Source organism: Chrysochloris asiatica, unplaced genomic scaffold (assembly GCF_000296735.1).
Source record: "Chrysochloris asiatica unplaced genomic scaffold, ChrAsi1.0 scaffold00142, whole genome shotgun sequence".
In the NCBI taxonomy this organism is placed as follows: domain Eukaryota; kingdom Metazoa; phylum Chordata; class Mammalia; order Afrosoricida; family Chrysochloridae; genus Chrysochloris; species Chrysochloris asiatica.
The window spans coordinates 2,709,404-2,730,362 of NW_006408660.1; the positions used below are offsets into that span (position 1 = coordinate 2,709,404).

At 46.5% G+C, this 20,959-nt stretch overlaps 1 protein-coding gene across 1 annotated transcript; it reads left to right on the top strand.

The window, feature by feature from the left end:
• The first annotated feature begins 4,902 nt into the window (after nucleotides 1-4,902).
• Nucleotides 4,903-18,300, top strand: TCHP (trichoplein, keratin filament binding). Its single transcript, XM_006870447.1, has 12 exons — nucleotides 4,903-5,081; nucleotides 6,565-6,775; nucleotides 7,484-7,540; nucleotides 8,100-8,168; nucleotides 8,700-8,873; nucleotides 9,821-9,933; nucleotides 10,087-10,153; nucleotides 10,984-11,156; nucleotides 12,142-12,223; nucleotides 16,627-16,812; nucleotides 17,277-17,420; nucleotides 18,268-18,300. The coding sequence occupies exons 1-12, from the start codon at nucleotides 4,903-4,905 to the stop codon at nucleotides 18,298-18,300; spliced, it is 1,488 nt and encodes a 495-aa protein (XP_006870509.1).
• The last annotated feature ends 2,659 nt before the right edge of the window (nucleotides 18,301-20,959 follow it).

Consider the following 20,959-nt stretch of genomic DNA (forward strand, 5'->3'; position numbering starts at 1 on the left):
AAGTCACAATAAATTTTTCTTTGTTTTTACTTTTAAGACGCACAGAAACAATAGTTCCAAGGACTAATGGATTATGGGAACCCAGTCTCCAGGATCATGAGACAAGAACTAGATGGTGCCTGGCTAGCACTACCAATTGCTCTGAAAGGGATCACAATAGGAGGTCCAGGATAAAGTGAGAGGAAAATGTGGAACAAAACTCAAAATTATAAAAAAGACCAGGCTTACTCAGGCATGGAGACAGAGATGATGGCGTGGACAGATGAAATGGTTGGGGACACAGGACGCAGGGAGGGAGAGGAGCTGTTTGCTGACAGCTGGGGCGGGGTGGGCCTGTGGGGTGTATCCTTTGGTTATTTGTTGATGCATGGAAGGGACTGTAATCATTGCAATGAAATGTAATACGATAGGGTGAATGTAAAGCTGAAGTGGGACAGAGACAAATAATGATGTATGCACAACCCTGGAACAACAGGGCTCTGGGATACAGAGATTGAAACATGATTGGAATGGGGAAAAGGGGGGAAACAATGTTAAGATGTTTGGCTGTCTTTTAAATCTTGGTTTCCATGGCATACCACTATAAAATAGACACTAGAGGGGGACAGAAAAGAATAGCCAGAAATATTACATAGAAAGCTTGTAAGTCTGTCTTCTGCCTATAACTGATTGGAATACCTAAAATGGGCTACAACGTGCCCAGTGAAGGAGGCTTCCTGTGGAGCCTCTGCATTACACAAGACCATAGGTGGAATCCTGAATAGCATCCAGAATCTTCTGAGGGGAAATTTCCACTTGAAAGGACAAGCAGACCAACCTGGAGTGGCCGGAAGAACAGAAGATACTTCTTGAAAGAAAGACTGACAGGAAAAATATAAAACAATACAGGCAGATCGACTGATTACTGCAAGAACAAACAAGTGGCTCACCCAGGAGACTTCAAGGCAAGTGGTCGGGTCCCCTCAGGGCAAACCTCTTTCCTAAGACTAAGAACCAATGGAAATACACGCTCTGATTGGTGACCACGCTGGTCCCCGATAAGGGGAAGTGAGGGAAAAACAGCAATGAAGCTGCAAGCTAAGCCCTAACATTCAATAGACTCTTGTGAGCCTGGGTGGAGACCTGGTTGGCCAGCAGTGTGGCAAGACCTGGGGAGTCTTGGGTCCAGAGTCAGTGACATAGCCACAGAGGACTAGAGTGGAGAGTGAAGCGTCCAGCTGATAAGAAGAGAGGGCACATGCATAAGAACACCCACACATGCAGATAATACCCACTTGACCTGGCTTCAATGGCTGGATGATCAGAGTCAAATAAAAGAAGAAAGAAGAGGAAACAAAGAGTAATCTGATATAATTTTATGAACTTGACCTACACCCCTGGAAGCAGTAGCTGAAAAGAGGGAACAAATCTTTACAGCAAGAATCATTCCCACCCCCTCCATACACAGAGTAGACAGGGATGGGCAACTTGGACACTGGCTACCCAGGGGCTACAGAGGCAAGAAGTTACTGGCTTACAAGCTTTCAAGAGGGAATCTAGATCCAGAGGGCATGGAGCAAGGTAGAATCTCCACTGAGTTGTATCCAATCTGTCTAGGTGGGGCTGAGAAAAGGAGATGCGGATAGGTCTCTTGAGATACAATGGTGAATAAATGTTATCAGGACTGATTGTAAGGGCTGGAAACGTAAAGGTTCTGTAGCAAAAGGAGGGGAGGGATTAATTTTGCAGTCTAAGAGCGGAGGTCCTGGGACCATCAAAGGAGAAGAGCGGAGAACAGAACCCTACCCAGAGAAGCAGTGATGCCAGGGATGGAGGCAGAGATGATGACGTGGAGAGAAGATGGAGCAGCTGGAGACTTTGGACCCCGAGAGGGAGAGGGGGCTGTGTGCTGACAACTGGGGGGGCAGGCTTGCGGGGTATACCCTGTGGTTGGTGGATGATGCATGGAGGGGATTGTAACCATGGCAAGGAAATGATATACAATGGTATCAATGTGAAGCTAATGTTCTCCCATGTAAACTATCACATAATTCACAATAATGCATTAAAAAAAAAAGACCAGGCTTACTGGTCAGGTGACTAATAGAACTAATAGAACTCCTGAGAGTATGGCCCTATCCACCCTTTAGGTCTGAACTGAACTCATTCCCATGGCTCAATTGTCAGCCAAGTAATAACACAGATCTAGAAGGAGCTCTGGTAGCGTAGTGGTTATGAATCGGGCTGCGAACTGCAAGGTCAGCAGTTCAAAACTACCAGCTGCTCCTCAGAGAAAGATGAGGCGTTCTGCTCCCGTAAAGATTTACAGCCTCAGAAATCATGTACAGGGTGACTATGAGTCAGAACCGACTCCATGGCACAGAGCCACCACCATAAGGTGAACAATAACACCAGGGAGGTCCACACACCTTAAAATAATCATTTGAGATCAAAATGGCAGCATTTACCCAAGGACAAAGTTCAGAAGACAGAAAGGGTTAAAAAGGAAAAATGAAAATGGGAAAGAGGGAGGAAGTGGGGTGTGGTGTTACATGGTGGGGATTCTAATCAATGATATGAAACAGTGTGTATGAAATGTTGCATGGAAAACTGATTTGTTCTGTAAACTCCTCCAAATAACAATAAAAAGTAAAACCAAACCAAACCAAACCAAAAAAGTACTCTGCATCTACTTCCGCCATGGGTTCTCTGCCCTGGTTGCACACCAAGCACACAGCTTGGAAAAGTTGATGCCTGGGTTCCACTTCCACTGGGTGATTTGTTGGGGGTTTGGTCTGGTCATCTGGATGTTTAAGAACTTTTCAGATGATTCTCATACGTGGCCAGATGGCTCATATTCTCCCTTATCCTATCCCCTTGATTTCCTACCATCCTGGCCTACATTCCTCTAAGGCTTAGTGAACGATTCCCCCCTCTGTTAACACTGTGGGATAAAGCACTGGACCGCAAGGTCGGTTTGAACCACAAGGTCAGTGGTTCAAACTCACCAAACGCTCCTCGGAAACCCTATACATTGTCGATATAGTCGGAACCGACTCAACGGAGCGAAAATCAACAAATTATTCCTTATTTTAAGGCCTGGTGATGTGACGTTTAACCCATCAGTAGCTCCATGGAAAGAAGAAGTTCCATAAAGATTTCAACCTTGGGAACCTTATGGGGCAGTTGTACTTTGTCTTACAGTGTCGTCATGGGTCGGAATCTACTTGGAAATGAATGGATCAATGGATTTATTTTTCTTTTCTGTCTTTTTTTTTTGAGTAACATTTGCTATTGTTGACCGTTCTTCTACCAGCAGACGGCGCCAGAGAAAACTGACTCCTTTCTTTCGCGCTCAGCTTCGCGCTGGAGGCGGCTTGGCCCTTGTGACGTTCCGTCGCGTTTCCAGAACAACGAATCGTGAAACGGCTGGCGTCAGTGCTGCGTGCCTTGCAAGGGGATTGTCCGGCTTGCAGTATTTTGGGCTGTGAGTCTGTTGGCAAGCTCCAGGAACCAAAGAAACGTGAGTCAGGAAGCTAGACCCGTCCGGGATCCGGCCCGACTCTGGCAGGAACCGGCGTGGGTCTGGGGAAATGAGTACTGGGTGCTCGGCTGATCCAGGACTGCTAGGTTTCTTGACTCTTTGATACAAAGATGTATTTACTGGCGACTTAAAGGGCAAGGAAATATGTCAGGTCTGCCAGATTTTCAAGACAGAGGCTGCAGGCTCACACTGACCCACAGGCACAGATTATGCTCCCCCAGTCCCAGGAGGAATCTGAGATGACAGACATTTTTGGTTGGTCCCAGGCCTACTGGCATATTCATATATGTTGGGATGACCTGGGGTACCTTGCACATCTTGCATTCCAGGGCCCCTGTAGGCCAGGAAGAAAGCTGTGCAGACCAGAGTGAGCCTACTCTACTTTCTGGTCCCATCTGCGCTTCCAGGCTGCCCTGTGACTTCCAGCAAGTCGGCCTTTCTCTGGGTCTCAGTTTCTTCTGTAAGACTAGGGATCTGCCCAGAACACTTTCAGCTGCAACACCTGGATTGGGGACTGCCAGGGTATGTGGGTTCTAACAGGCAGCCTGAGTTCTAGACTCATACGGATGTGAATTAGAATCCCTTGTCTTTTATTTTCCCTCTTTCCTGGCTGTGTGTTCCTGGACAAGTCATTTCACCCCTTGGGATTTATGTTTCCCCATCTACCACATAATGGGGGTTGTTATGTTTCTTAAATGATTGTCTCTATTACTTTATGCAGAGTGTAAAAATCCCCAATGTATTTGATCCAGCGCTACTAGGAGTGGCTTGCTGTCTCTGCCCTCTATGCCTGGTCCACAGCCAGTGCAGCCCAAGTCAATTTAAGTCAGCAATTAGCAATACTGATAGCAAATCATTTTTTAAATGCCTATTGAGTCCTGGTCTGGCGCTGTAGAATAAAGCATTGGATCACAAGGTCGGTGGTTCAGATTCACCAGCCACTCCTTGGAAACCCTATACAGGGTCACTATGAGTTGGAATCGACTGACAGCACTTAACAACAAATGGCTGTGCCCCATTCTAAGGTTTTCTGATTTAATTGGTCTAATATATTTTTAAAAAGGAGCTCTGGCAGTGTAATGGTTACGAATCAGGCTGCAAGCCGCAAGGTCATCAGTTTGAAACTACCAGCGGTTCCGCGGGAGAAAGATGAGGCGGTCTGCTCCTGTAAAGACTTACAGCCTCGGAAACCCTGTGTAGGGTCGCTATGAGTCGGAACCGACTCCACGGCACACAACAACAACAACAATATACTTTTAAAGCTCCACCAGGCAATTCCAATTTGCACCCAAGGCTGAGGGCTACTGATGCAGCTGAGATTAGGAGGGTTTCTGGGGTTTGCAGTCTACTCACATTCCTGCCACTTCTGTACTCCTCAGATGGCGCTGCCTTCCTCCTGGTGCAACCGGCGGTTCCTGGGTCAGCAGTTAGCTCGTCAGCGAGAGCAGGCGGCCCGGCTTCGGCAACAGTGGGACCAGAACAGCCGCTACTTCCAACTGTCTGACATCTGCACCTCGAAACAGGCAGAGTGGAGCTCCAAGACCTCCTACCAGCGGAGGTAATTGTGTGGGGACCACCATGGGATGGGGTTGGGGTGTGGCATTAAACCCTTGGGGAGTGTGCCTTGGCTTGGCAGCGTATCTTCTAATGCGATTTGCTGGACAGTACGGATTTCCTGTATGGTGGTGAGGTTTTTTCCAACTGAAAAAAAAAAAAAGTGAAGTAATACTTAATGTTTAATTATTTAATTAGTTTAAAAAAGTAATGTTTAATTCACATGAAACAAAAATAAAACAATACAGAAGTAGAACTTAGAAGTCTTCTTGTAAGCCCTCGTTTCCATATGTTAGTAGAAATAGTATTAACACACACACATACATAAGCCCATTTTTATAGAAATATATGTAAAAACACAGAAATTAAAAGTACAGGCTTTGGAGTCAGACAGATATGAACGGAAATCCTGTCACTTGCTACCTGAATGAGGCTCAGTTTTTTTCATCACTAAAGTAAGGCTAAAATAGAACCTACTTTGTAATACTTGTGTGATAGTTCATATAACATTATTCATGTAAATATGTACACACATACATATACATAAACTAGTTTCCATTGAGTTGACTCTGACCCCATGTGTGTCAAGAATAGAACTGTGCTCCACAGGGTTTTCATTGGATACGTTGTTCAGAAGTACATTGCCAGGCCTTTCTTCCGAAGTACCTCTGGACATACTCGACCCTCCAACCTTTTGGCTATTAGACAAATGCATTAGCCTATTGTGCCACCCAAGGACTTCATATATATGTATATAAATACACATGATACACATTTTTATGCACATACATATATACATACATGCATACATACATGTACAGCTGGAGAAGTATATCATGTTTGGTAAGATGGAGGGTCAGAGAAAAAGAGGAAGACCCCTAGCGAGATGGATTGGCCAAGTGGCATCATCAGTGGGCTCGAGCATGGCAACAATTGTGAGGTTGGCCCAGGATCAAGCAGTGTTTTGTTCTGTTGTGCGTAAGGTCGCTATGAGTCGGTTCTGCCTCAGTGGCATCTAACAACAATGACACATACATAACACATGTATATCTTAGTCCCTGGCCCCTGTAATTAGCTGTTACTGTTATCACATGTATTAACCCACGGCTATCACGTTGATTCCAATTCATAGTCACTATAGGATAGAGTAGAACAAGTACTTCACAGCGTTTCAGAGACTCTAAAACTTTTTTTTTTTAATTTTTAACTTTTATAGTGAATTGAGTGAAGGTTTACAGAGCAGATCACCAATTTTACACTCAACAAGTCATACACTTTGTTTCATCTCCATAATTGCAATTCCCTCCATGAAACCGAATCTTTACGGGACCAGCCAGCCTCATCATTCTCCCACATGTAAACAGAAACCCGCTATATATTTGTGTTGCCCATGTTATATCTGCCGCAGCCTCTTACCCACACAGCAGCACAGAGCGGTCCACCCTGTCTGTAGTGCTGTTGGATGACTGTGTCTCCTTTTCACCCAGCATGCACGCCTACCAGCGGGAGAAGCTAAAGGAGGAGAAGAGGCGGAGTCTGGAGGCTAGACGCGAGCGGCTCCGGCAGCTTGTGCTGGAGGAGCAGGACCTGCTGGCTCAGGAGCTCAGGGATCTGAGGCTGAGCATGAACTTGCGGGAAAGAAAAATCCAGGAGCGGCACAGGGACCTGAAATCGGCCCAAGAAGAGGAGAGGAAACTGGTAAGTTCTCACAGGCCTTTCGTAGGAGGTGCAGGTGGGTCACTCACAGGCACTCGGGTCTGAGGCAGCCAGGAGAGCTTGAACTCTAAGGCCTTTATCACGGGGAGTATGTTTTGCATTAAGGAGTCCACTCTATTATCTTTGGTCTCTTGAATAATTTACATCTGAATTCATTCTCTTTATTTTAGTTCTGTGGTTCCATAAAAGTTTTGTTCTGGAATAGTTTCCCTTCTAGAGTAGCTGGTGAAATGGAAAGCCCTAATCTGTGTTTTTAGCCTGCTCTATAGTCTCACCCTGGGTGGTATAAATAATTAGCACAAGCTCAGAAGCTAACTCAAAGGTTGAAGGTTCAAGTTCACCAAGAGGTACCGCAAAAGAAAGGTCTGGTGATCTACTTCTAGAAAAAAGCCTCTGAAAGCCCTGCAGATCATAGTTTTACTGTCAGCATTGTCTCAAGAGCAGTTTCTGTTTTGAACAGGTTATGAAACCCCTTTGGTATGACCTGTCTGTAACTCAGACTCTGGGCCCCTTCTCTCAGCCCTGGGAGAGTCCTTAGCTGTCTGGCTCGCAGAGCCGTGGGGGCCAGGCCAGGTACCATGCGCACCTGTGGGTAAGGAGCTCTTCAGCCTGCTTCGCTGAGCAGGTATCGAGATGTGAATGAATTTGAAAGATGGCATCCAGTTTCCCCTTTCTGTGTTTTCTTGACAGATAGCCGAGCAGCTTTTATATGAACACTGGAGAAAGAACCACCCCAAACTCCGAGAGGTGAAAACCAGGGAGCTCTTCCATTGATTTGCCCAAGTGGAGGAAATCAGGTTTCCAGACCATTTCACATGCGCATCGTGTGCGGAGTTGAACCAGCACCGTGCAGAGGAGCTGGGGCTGCCTGCACCGAGTGGTCAATTGTCATTTCACACAATTGTTGAGCATTTCCTACAGATGGTCCCAGCCCTTAAGGAGAGCAAGATGCTGGGTACTGGACCGGTCTGGGGAGCTGGGGTCTGGGGGTAGTGCCTCCAACTCAGAAAAGAGGGACTAGGGTTTGGAAGAACAGGGGCCATTAACTCAAAGGTTGTTCTAGAAAAAGGCAACCATGTTGGCAACCAGGATGGTGTTTGAAATTGTATTTCCGTTTCACTGACTGCTGACTTGAAGAAATTTCCGGTAGCCTGTTCCGTTGGTTTTCTATTTCCAATTACTGTCAGCATTCAGGCCATGTATGTTGGGGCCAACCTGCATGTCCTTAAACCTGGCCACTCTGAGTCTTCACAAAGCGTCAGTGGTGGCACTCGGGGAATTAATACTTTCACCCTCTCATCCTTAGATTGAATTGGACCTTCACCAGAAACATGTGATCAATTGCTGGGAAACACAGAGAGAAGAAAAGAAACAGGTATGGTATAAACAACTTGGAAACGGTCTCTTGTGTTGCAGTGTGAGGCTACCTCCATTTTTTTGTATTTACTTCTTGTTTTCAATGCTAAGGATTCCAAGCGAGGAACAGACTGTTTCCCAGTTTAGTAAATACACGTTAAAACTTGAAGATTGGCTTTTATAGGTAGTAGGATCATATGAGATTGTTGCTAGGAGCAGAACCAGACCAGGATTGACAGGCCTTCATAAGGGCTTCTAGAAGGACATCTGTGCCACTGGCCAATTCTCCTGATGTAATTACATCCTAAACTCTCAATCTTGGCTTCAGTGGCACCTCATCCTCTCATCTGTTGAACCCAGCTCATTTGGTAAACATTTGGTTCATTTGTGGGTTCTTCCCTGTGAGCAGCCTCTCACCCCAGCATGAGGAGGGGGCTGTGCCTTGGAGCGCAGGTCCAGGCCCACAGAAGGCACACAGAGAAGTCAAGTGGGGGAACACATGGACATGTGTGGCCAGGTCTCACCTCCTGGTTCATCTCGCCCCATGTAGCAAGAAGCCACCAAGGAGAAAGAGAAGAAGCGGTATGAAAATGAGTATGAAATGGCCCGGAGGGAAGCAATGGAAAGGATGAGGGCAGAGAAGGAAAGGAAGCAGCTAGAGGAGAAGCTGCAGGCTGAGGCGCTGCGTCAGCAGATGGAGGAGCTGAAGCAGAAGGAGCTGGAGGTAAGCGCAGGCCCCCACAACCTCAGCCTGGCCTTTGCTCCTCACTCTCAAGCGGGTTTCAAAGAGCTGTTCTAATAAGGGGCTATCAGGAGAGGCAATTGTGTGAAAAATGCACCAGCAGCAGGTTCTCTCACCTGAACTCCCGTCTCTGTTCTCCACAGCCCTAGGAGATGAGTGATGTGCAGACAAAACATGGTCTCTGGGTCTGTGTAGGGACCTGCTGTCCCAGAGCCTCCTGAGGAGTGAGTTTCAGTTGTACCAAGTAGCCAAGATTCAGTCTGATGGTCTTAGCACACAGCATTCCACTGATAGCTGGTCTTGGGTCTCAAGGTAGAAACCTTGGGTCTCAAGGTAGAAACCAGGAGGGAGTTTGGTCCACTGTGCACAGAGAACCTGTCGGGCTGGGTCTTGCCATTCAGATACGGCAAGGCCCAGGGCCCATTTGACTCCCTTGCTCTTCTAGTCACCAGGACTAAATGGGTTGATAAATAGATGATGAGTGCCCACTACTTACAGGACTGGGCAGTGTTTTGTTATGCTGTACATATGGGTGCTTTGAGTCAGGACCGACTTGATGGCACCTAACACTAGGTGCTGAGCACTGGGCTGGGTGCCAGAGATACAGCCATGAGCAAGACCAGCAGTCCCAGACCTCAGGGAAACATGTTAAGCTCAATAAAGCAGGGACAAGTATGCCGTCCTGTAGGAGCGTGGAGCTTCCATGTCTGGAGGTGGGAAAGGATCTTGGAGAAAATGGCTATTGAGATGGGACAGGTGAGCCAGGGAAGCCACAGAGGGCTCAGAGCCCCAGAAGTGGGCGAGGACAGGACCACCAGCGTGGCCAGGCCATTCCTTGCTGCTTGCATGTGCCCAAAATGGCGATGGCAGAATGAGGGCCTCCCTGAGTCCCGTGATCTTACTTGGGTTTCTTGCCCCTGTAACCACAGGCGACCAAACTGAAGAAGGAGCAGGAGAATCTGATGAAGCAGCAGTGGGAACTGGAGAGGCTGGAGGAGGACAGGAAGCAAATGGCGGCCTTCCGGCAGAAGGCAGAACTGGGGTATGTAAGGAGACCCTTTCCAGCCCGCACACGCCTCTCACTGCTTTTCCAGCCTTACAACTGGGCGTTGAGCTGTGGTGCCACCGTCCAAGCTCGGTTTCCGTTCTTTAGAAGATCCTGATGGCAGTCAGTTTCTCTTTGGCTTATTTGTAGGCGCTATTTGAGACATCAATATAATGTGCAACTGAACAGACGTGCTCGGCAGATCCAAGAAGAGCTGGTAAGCCTGGCTAGGCAGCCTGGCCTGTCTTCTTAAAAGAATGAAAACTCAGAGTGGGAATCTCCCTGTACTGAACTCTGGGATCCTGCCTTCCCCAGAGGTGCCCATTTATAGTGTGGCCTTTTAGATATTGTGCTATACACCCACAGGATAGGGTTTGGGTGGTTGTTTTAACCTCACTGAAATTACATTTTGAAGCATGTTTAGTAGGAGATTGCAAACATTTTTTGCGATCAGTATTTTTAGGCTGTTTGTTCTTTTGTGGTGGCTGCTTGGTAGTCCGGTCACATGCTTTGTTGAACTCCCTCTGGAGACAGGGGACCAGGCTGCTCTGCTCCCCTTCCCTCCTTTGGGAACCACCCCAGAGAGCAGCACTGCCGTGTTCCCAGTGTGCAGCTCCTATCCCGAGGACAGCTTTCATTGCAGCTCTGTAGTGTAGAGATGACAGAGAGTCGTTTCCCTATGAATGGAGATCAGGGTGGCTTCTGGGTTTTGCCCTGGTAGATCAGAGCTGCTATGGAGATTTTGTACACAGATCTGTGCAGTTCCGTCTCTGTCATCGGTCCTCCTGCAGGTGGACTTGCTGCCAGAGCAGATCCGAAAGTGCTCTCAGTTTTCAGTCCCACCAGATGTGCCTGGGATCACAGACACAGATGGCAAAGGGTGTCTGCTGTGATGGAGAAAATTCCTGGGCCTCTGCAGTTGTATTCAACCACCCCTAAGCAATCACTCCCTGTCTATTTTGAAAAAGCCACCCCACACCTTCCCAGGGCTGTCTGCATAGCTTTAGGAAGTCGGCTCACCTCTGCGCTTCCTCCTGCTTCCTCTAGGAGGCAGACAAGCGGATCCTCCAGGCGCTCCTGGAGAAGGAAGACGAGAACCAACGCATCCATCTGGCCAGGCGGGAGCAAGCCCTGGCTGATGTGGCCTGGATGAAGCAGGTGATCGAGGAGCAACTGCGGCTGGAGAGGGAGCGGGAGGCAGAGCTGCAGATGCTGCTGAGGTGAGAAATGACAACTGTCTGTTCAGGATTCTCTGCTCCTCAGCTCTAAAGCCTCACGGTCTTTTCTTACTGAAACTTGGCCATGTTGATTTGCCCATCGTTTGAGACCAGCACATCTTTGCTGTTGGGTATGACTCGTGGGGGTGGTTCCCATTAAGTTGTTGACAGTGGGCATGATAGAAGAGATTCAGGATCGGTTGTTCTAAAATCTTAGAAATCTGAAAGGAAATTGCTATGAAGTAGGGAATTTGCTATGAATTAGGGAAATTGCTATGAATTAGGGCTTTATATCCACAAAAGGAATCTAGTTGAATCAAATCACTGAGAAAGTTGCTCTTATTTGTTGTGAAGTGCCGATGAGTCAGTTCCAACTCATAGCAACCCTATATAGGGTTTCTAAGGCTATTACTCTTGGCGGAAGCAGAAAGCCTCTTCTTTCGCTCTCAAGTGGCTGGTGGGTTTGAACCTCCAAACTTGTGCTTATCGTACAGAGCCACTGCACTCCCCACCTGAGAATCGGCCATGTTTTTTGAGGAATGACGATATGTCTGACATGAGGATTTAATCCTGATGCCCAGCTATCTCAGTGCACGCAGACTTGAGGACCAGCTAGCCTGTCCCTATGGGGGCTAACAAGGCTCAGGCACCAGCTCTGTCCCCACCCCTGCAGGGTCCTGATGACTTTTTGCCCCAGGTGCTGAAATAGCCTCAGAGCAAGAACATGCCAAGTGTTTTCTGTAAGAAATTGGAGTAGATGAAAAAAGGCAATTGAAAGTACTTATAATCATACTTTCTGTGCTTGTTCCTCTTGATTTTAAAGTTGTAAAAGCTTATTGGGGTAGGTTTGCTTAAAGGTTGGTCCCACAGGAGGCCCAAGACTCATGCTGACCTATGCTTTGGAGCCCTGTTTTTGTTTTTTTTTTTAGTTAATGTTCTGTCGTCAGTGGTGTTGGGAGCCTGCTCAAGTTGATTTGTGTTTGCCCAGGGATGAGGCCAAGGAAGTGTGGGAGAAGCGAGAGGCCGAGTGGGCCCGAGAGAGGAGCGCACGCGACCGGCTGATGAGTGAGGTAATCCCAGCGCATGAAACAAAGGGCCGTCACTTCCGGGCAGGTGTCTGGGAGTCTCTGACACATCTAGGCCCTGCCAGGTCTTCTGGGTTATTTTAAATTGGCTTTCAAATTATGATAAATATACTATAGTTTATTGGAAAACCAAAAACCAGAAGTGCAGAAAAGATGCACATAAACCAAAAACCAAATCCATTGCTGTCAAGTTGATTCCAACTTCTGGCAACCTCATGTGTTTCAGAGTAGAACCTCACTCCCTAGGGTTTTCACCCATGTTTTAGTTAAGTCTGTCGAGATGGTTCCCACTCATAGTGACCCTGTATAGCGTTTCCATGGAGCAGCTGGTGCGCTTGAACTACTGACTTTTGTTTGCAGAGCAAACAACCTTGTAGTTGTGCAAGGAGCTCTGGTAGCGTAGTGGTTACGAATCGGGCTGCGAACCTCAAGGTCAGCAGTTCAAAATTACCAGGTGTTCCACAGGAGAAAGATGAGGCTTTCTGCTCCCGTAAAGATTTACAGCCTCGGAAACCCTGTGCAGGGTCACTGTGAGTCAGAACCAACTCCACGGTACTTAACAACAACAACAATTCCCACCACTCCATCTGTCAGTCTGTCTTACTCTGTTGTCTTGTGTGTTGCTATGATGCTGGAAGCTGTGACACCAGGATTTTGAGTACCAGCAGGGTCACCCATGGTGGACACGTTTCAGCGGAGCTTCCAGACTAAGAGCAGGAAGAAAGAAAAGCAGATCACTTCTGAATGGTTAGCCACTGAGAACCTTACAAATAGCAGTGGAACATTCTCTGATACAGTGCTGGAAGATGAGCCCCGCAGGTTGGAAGGTACTAGAAATGTGACTCGGGAAGAGCCTTTACTGATGGAGCACAATTCAGACTGAGAAGAAAAAGCTGCAAACATCCATTAATAATCAGAGTATAAGAAGCATGAATCCAGGACAATTGGAAGGTATCAGAAACTAAATGGAATGCATAAAGAGATGAAATGGATTGGTATTGGCCATTTTGAATTGGACACGTCATATGGTTTACTATTTCAGGAACTACAAATTGAGCGGGAATGGTGTTGCATTCATCGTCACAAAAAGGATTTCAAGATCTATCTTGAAGTACAGTGCAGTCTGCAATAGGATAATATCCATAGGCCTACAAGGAAGAGTAGTAATAGGACTATTATTTAAAATTTATGCACCAACCACTAAAACCATTGATGAAGAATTTGTAGGATAAGCACTATACAGCTAACTACAAGATCGGTGGTTCAAACCCACCAGTCGTTCCGTGGGAGAAACATGAAGCTTTCTGCGTCTTTAAAGATTTACAACCTTGGAAACCCTGTAAAGTGTTGGAGTCCAACAGCACTAACAACAACAATCAACTTCTTCAGTGTGCAATTGATCAAACATCAGTGCATCTTGATTGCATAATTACTGCTGGAGTGGAATGGGAAAGTTGGAAACAAACAGTAAAGGTCATTAGTTGGAAAATAAGACCTCGGTGATAGCAATAATGCTGGAGATCGCATGATAGAATTTTGCAAGACCAAAAATTTATTCATTGCTAATACCTTTTTCATTTAACAGAAAGAGTTACTATACACCTTGGACTTCACCACATGGAATACTCAGAAATCAGATTGACTACGTATGTAGGAAAAGATGATGGAGAAACTTGTTGTTGTTGTTGTTGTCAGGTGCCATCGAGTCGGAACCGAGAAGCTTAACATCGAGTCGGAACCGAGAAGCTTAACATCGAGTCGGAACCGAGAAGCTTAACATCAGCCAAAACAAGGCTGACTGTGGAACCAGACCAACAGTTGCTTATATGCAAGTTCAGGCTGAAATTGAAGAAAATTAAGTCCACAAGAACCAGAATGTGACCTTGAGTATATGCCAGCTGTATTCAGAGACCATTTCTAAGAACAGATTTGATGCACTAGGCACTAACGACCAGAGACCAAAGAAATTGATGATATGGCATAAAGAACATCATACATGAAGAAAAGCAAAATGTCATTAAAAAAGACCAAAATGGATGTCAGAAGACTCTCAGAAACTTGCTTTTGAATGTTGAGAAGATAAAGAAACTGGAAGAAAGGATGATGTCAGAGAGCTGAACAGAAAGTGTCAAAGGGCAGCTCAAGAAGACAAAGCCAAGTATTATAATGACATGTGCAAAGGCCTGAATTTGTCAAACCAAAGGGAAGAATCCCCTCAGCATTTCTCACTCTGTACGAACTGAAGAACTGAAGGAGCTCTGGCAGCATAGTGCTTAGGAATCGGGCCGCGAACCTTAAGGTCACCAGTTTGAAACTACCAGCTGTTCTGCGGGAGAAAGATGAGGCTTTCTGCTCCCGTAAATATTTACAGCCTCGGAAACCCTATAGAGGGTTGTTATGTGTTGGAACAGACTCTAGGCACCTAACAACGTTGAACAACACGCACAAAATACTGAACGACACAGGAAGCATCAAAAGAAGACAGAAAGAATACACAGTCATTGTACCAAAAAGAAGTGGTTGATGTTCAACCATTTCAAGAGGTAGCATATGATCAAGAACTGATGGTACTGAAGGAGGAAGTCTAAGGTGCACTGAAGGCACTGGTGGAAATCAAAGCTCCAGGAATTGATGGGATATCATTTGAAATGTTTTAACAAACTGACGCAGCACTGAAGGTACTCTCTCATCTATGCTAAGAAATTTGGAAGACAGCTACTTGGCCAACTGAGTGAGATCCTTATTTCCAAAAGGTGACCCAATGGAATGCAGAAATCTTTAAATAATATCATTAATATCACATGCAAGTAAAATTTTGCTGAAGAGAATTCCAAAATGGTTGCAGCAGGACATTGATAGGGAGCTGTCAGAAGATCATACCAGATTCAGAAGAGAATGTGGAATGAGGAATATCATTGCTGACAATAGATGGATCTTGGCTGAAAACAGAGAATACCAGAAAGATGTTTACCTGTGCATAATGTGCAAAGATATTTGACTGGATGATATTTTTTCTGTTCTTATGGGTGATGTTTTTCTCTAATTTTAAAATTGTACTGTGCTGTCTTTGATTTCAAGCATCTTAACACAGTTGTATTCTGCACGGTAGGATTGCTACGAGTTGGAATTCAACTCAACGATAGTGATTTTTTAATTTTATTTTTCATTACATCCTTCTCCTAAATCTTATTGAATGAGTATATAAAATAGCCTCACATGAGTGTATTATAGTTTGTGACTATCCTGATATTCTGCAGCTTTGAGCCATTCCAAGCAGTACTGTAATGAATATCTTGGCACACAACGCTTTTCCATATCGAAGAACTTTTCTACCAGGGTGGATCGTTAGAAGAGGGCTAAGTGGGTTACAGGCTAGTATGTATACAACAAACCTCAAATAGGTGGAACTCTTTGGGGTAAAAAATTGCCTTCCTTCTCCATGTATTGAAAGTTCTATTAAAATGCTATTTTGTGCATGCCATTGTACTACATTCTGGAACCCATATAGGAAATTGGGTCTTGGTGGTTTTCCACTTTGGTGAACACCAGCTATTCTTGGTGGTTTTCCACTTTGGTGAACACCAGCTATTCTCCAGCTGTTGATTGTCCCCACTGTCAATGCCTCTCTGGCGGGGGTCCCTGGAGAGCAGACATGGTCCTGTCCTGTGAGCTCATCATGTTGCTCCTGGGTCCTGAGTCCTGTCCATGCTGGGTTACTGGTGGGCACAGTCCTGCTCTGTGGCCAGGTGTCCACCACAGCAGGCCGTCACTGCCTCCAACAGGAGATTGAAACCCAACACATGACCATGGTGTTTGTCCCAGACACTCTGCCTCCAGTCACTGAGGCTTTTTTTAGTTTTGAACACCCTGCTACCCCCCGCCGCCCCAAGGAGTAAGACTTCCTCATTCCTGAGACGTTCCTTGGCCCTGGGGAGGGGGCAGCACCAACTACAGTTGGAGGTGCATGGGAAATGCCTCTGAATTCTGGCAAATGCAGCAAACATTGATTGGACCAAATCCTGTTGTCTGGACTTGCCTAAAATAAAAACAACCATTTTCCATAGAGTTGATTTCCTACTTACGGTGACTCCATGTGTGTCAGAGTGGAACTCTGCTCCACAGGCTTTTCAATGACTGAGTTTATGGAAGCTCACCAGGCCTTTCTTCTGAGGTGCCGTTGGGTTTGAACTGCCAATCTTTGTGTTAGCAGGCAAGTATTTAACCACCGCACCAGCAAGGCTCCTCCCTACTGGCCTTAGTCTGTGCTTTTCTGCCTGAGGCCGAGCAGCAGGCTGGCATCAGTGCCACTACAGTCTTCCCCAGGTTTGTTGAGCAGGCATCTGCTAGAATCCACTGGAACCTGTCCTTTCCCTTTCTGCGTTGGACAGGTGTTGGCAGGGAGACAGCAACAGATCCAAGAAAAGATCGAACAGAACCGACGGGCACAAGAGGAATCCCTGCAGCACAGAGAGCAACTCATTCGCCTTCTTGAGGAGGCAAGAGAAGCTGCTCGTAGAGAGAAAGAGGAGAGTGAAGAGCTCAAGTCGGCGCGGAAACAGGAGCTAGAAACCCAGGTGGGGGTCATCCTGGCGGTGGAGGGTGGGAGCCGCCTGTGACAGCAGCCAAGGGGAAACCAGTAGCTCAGAGGAAACCAGCCCTACTGGTTCCCAGGCTACGCTCTCCAGTCAGGCTTCCTTAACTGATTTTATCACCTGGCACTGGACATTGTCCCTGAAGTCCATGTGTGGGGGTTCAGCGCATCCCATTTTATATCCAGTTGAAGCCCTGGCCCATAGGATGGTCATTCAGACTCACTCCAGGCAAGTGACCCATTTGGTGGTACCCAGTATGTAGCACTAAATGTGCCCAACACATAACGCCCATCTGGAGCCACTTACAAGAGGTCATCCTCCCACACGACCTTTTCCAGCACCTCAAATTTCCTCCTGCTTACTCCCTGCTGGGGAAGAACCAGGGCTTCTTTCCTGATAAGCGGCAGGGTCCAGCCTGTGTGGGTGACGTTGCTCTTGACACACAGGTTGCAGAGCGCCAGCTGCAGGCATGGGAAGAGGACCAACAGGAGGAGGCCGAGGAGGAGGAGGCCCGGCAGGCGGAGCAGCTTAACAACACTCTCCTTCAACAGGAGGCCAAGAGGATGACCCAGCAGGGCTACCGGCCCAAGGTAGTCCCAGCCGCCCCCCATTCTTTCCTGCTCCTCTCCTCCTCTACCTCTCTCCCCACCTGGTAGGGAACCTGACACAGGTTCTGTTTCAGTCCTCAGTTGGACCTCAGATAGCCCTGGAAGTGATTTTCTTCTGGCTCTTGTTAGTACAGCCTGTCAGCAGTGTACTGGTCCACTTGGTTTGGGGATAGTAATCTAAGAAGAGCATATTTCAGTGCCGGCTGACTAGAGCCGCAGTGTCAGGTGATCAGAAGGCCTGCTGCCAGTCCCTCACTCCCTCCCTCTCCGGCTCCTCTCCCCCTGCCTCTCTGAGTAGCTGAGTGCAGGGCACCTGGGGAGCACAGAGCAGCAGAGGCTGTGTCCCTTCGAGGGAGCTGCTGACTAGGCTTCTGCCCTCCATGACTGCTGGGCTGGAGTAGAGCCGCGTCCCTAAGTGCCTTCCCCAGGACCCCTGCCGCAGAAGAGAGACTGGTTCCTGCTCTGCTCAGAGAGCTCTGGGAAACAGGGAAATCAAGTTAGAGCAGGTACCACACCTACCATAGCTTTGAACACCCAACACACTGACTCCCAGTTCAGGGAACAGCATTTTTCTAAACTTACCTGACCATGTGTTTCTCAAGATCAGGATCCTACAGAGCACATCTGAACCTGTTTCTTAGGGCCAGTAACTTTTAGGATAGCATCAAGTGCCTCATTTATGGCTCTGAGTCAAAGCACTTTCAGCTGTGAATGAACACAGCTGTTTACACTATGCCTTTCACTTGGACTTAAAATGGAATGAATTCCCAGTGCCCCTAAGACTGCTGATCTGATCAATTGTGTATGTTTTTTTCCTTTCTTTTCCCAGACTTACGGACATCCCAAGATTGCGTGGAACTGACTCCGTGTGTTCCGTCAGTACAGGAAGTCAGGGTTTGTGTCGTGCAGCCAGCACGCAGGTCTGCCCTCTGCTGTTACAGCCAGGGGGCCGGGCACTGCACAGTAGTAGGTCCATGGAGCCCACTCAAGCGTGTGGCGACGCAGCTCAAGGACCAGAGAAGACAGGGCTGAGGACACACAGCACTTGTGAAAGACCCTTTTCCTGCCTCTCGTCCAAGACAGCATCTTTGTTAGACACGTGTTTCCAGGGCCGTCAATTGTCGTAACTTGTTTATAAATATGAACGGTTCTCAATCAATACTGAGAGTTACCAATCATGTTCTGTGCCAGGAGGCCCATTTTCCTGTTGTCTAACCCTTCAGTGACAACCTCCTGTGAGATTCTAGCTAGAGATGTGAGGAAGTTTTCCCGTTTTAAAATCGCCACTGCAAGTTTCATGGAAAATTTCCCTTAATAAGCAGCAAGTTGGTCTTGGTGCAGTCTCCTACAGGGTTATTACAGGATAATGTCTTTTGTGTTCTGGAAGAAAAGAACTCTTAATCAATTAATAACCCTGCAGCCCTGTGTTCCATGGAGGCTTTGTGGAAATGTGCCTAGGAGTGGTGTTTTCATAGAGCACTGTATGTGGGGTTGTGACATGTTACTGAGCCTCAAGACAGGGAATGTCCAGTTGTCACCTGGTCTTTCCCTTTGGACTTCAGGTGTCTTGGGCAGGTCCTGCAGGTTGCAGCTCTGTGCAGCTTTCTTGAATTTATAGACCTAAGGAATGGGACACCAGACCTGAAGACAGAGACCCACAGAGCAGCCAAGGTGACCACATGCTTCTAGATGCACCTCTACAGAGAGCTACAAGTCCTGCACCATCTCTTTATGACTTGTTCCATACGCTCCCACTGAGGTTTTAGTTCTCATTGCATGAGGTCGAGATTGCATCTCAGGAAAATTTTCTCTATGGATAATCACTGGGCATTGTTCCACGGCCCTGTGTCCAAAAGCTATGTTGCCTTTGACTTCCATGGTTCTGTAGAAACAGATAGGGCTGCTTCTCACACCCTCACCCTGAATGTCTCAGGCTGTCTTCCCCCGCACCACACTGAGGATGCAGCTTGTGCTTGTTCCAGCTGGTTGGTCATCACAAAACGGAGCTCTCCTCTGACTCCAGTTGCCTCCAGGCCTGGGACGACTACACTCATGAATTGCTGCAAGTGGCCTGTATGGGCTGATCCATTTTCATGGATTTAATTCACAATGCTCGCAGGTCACATTTTCTCAGTGATACTCCTTTTTCTTGTAAATGTGGTGGTAATCCTTCCCCCATCATTTCTTTTAACACCTAAATAAATCTCAGAATTATTAGTAGCCGTATAAAAGGAGACTGTAAAAAGTTAGTGGAAATATTCCATTAACTCTAAATTCCATGTTTTCCATAAAATTTTGAAGTCCTCTGGTATGGTCTGAGTCCTACTAGTATGTAACTCGTGTGATCAGATTGCCTGGTAAATAGGCACTCACATGTTTACTGAATACATTTTATTCCTTTACTTCCTTTTTTGGTTTGCTTACTTTTCCTGTAAGTTTCCTTATTAGCATTGAGAATTCTGTGTACAGGCTCACTGTAATAACAGTGACCGCATATTTCACTTCTAAGTGGGGCTAAGACTTTTGTTTCTAACTTTAGAGCCTCTACCCCCTGTATTCCTTCTTCACCTTTTATATGTGTACTGGTTCTATAATCTAAATAATTTTATTGTTTCTGAGCACCTTTTTCTACTTCACATACTGTCAGATTAATGGATATTTTTTTACAGGTTATTTAGAATTTTTTTAATAAAGGTCCATTGCTTTAGTACAGATGGTATAGTAACTACTAATGTCCAACAATTCTTACCTTGTGTCCATAATGAAGATTTTTTCACTCTGAACATATTCTTTCAAGGGCAGGTGAGGGCCGGGATGTTGTGAAGCCAAATAAACATATAATACTAGGTATCAGACCAGAGCATGACAAGCAGACATCCCTGAGGCACAGGTTCGGCTGTAACTCATGAAGCTACAGAGACCATTATACAATAAGTACATTCAGGACATCCGTATTTCTCTATGGGTCATGTTGTTGTAAAGTGCTGTCGAGTTAGCTCCAACACATAGCAACACTGTATAGGGTTTCCAAGGAGTAACTGGTGAGTTTGAAGCAACACTGTATAGGGTTTCCAAGGAGCAACTGGTGAGTTTGAAGCAACACTGTATAAGGTTTCCAAGGAGCAACTGGTGAGTTTGAAGCAACACTGTATAGGGTTTCCAAGGAGCAACTGGTGAGTTTGAACTGCCAGTTCAAACCGACCTTATGGTTGAGTGCTTAACCAGTGCCACACCACATTTATTTTTACATGAGCTGGGTAGATAAAACTTTCATGCTCCTAAAATTTAGCATTGTTTTAATGCCTTTATAAAAGCACTGGCGTTAGCAGTTCTCCCTGTGAAGTCACATGGAGCTTGCTATGAACCACAAGGTCAGCAGTTCAAAACTACCAGCTGTTCTGCAGGAGAAAGATGAGGCTTTCTGCTCCCGTAAAGATTTACAGCTTCAGAAACCCTGTACAGGGTCGCTATGAGTTAGAACCGAGTCCACGGCATATAACAATAAGGATCATGGTCTCAGC

Coding starts and splice junctions, on each gene's coding strand:
- TCHP (XM_006870447.1), top strand. CDS start 4,903: ATGGCGCTGCCTTCCTCCTGGTGCAACCGGCGGTTCCTGGGTCAGCAG. Junction 7,541..8,099: donor ACCACCCCAAACTCCGAGAG/GTGAAAACCAGG, acceptor TCTCATCCTTAG/ATTGAATTGGACCTTCACCA. Junction 8,874..9,820: donor TGAAGCAGAAGGAGCTGGAG/GTAAGCGCAGGC, acceptor CTGTAACCACAG/GCGACCAAACTGAAGAAGGA.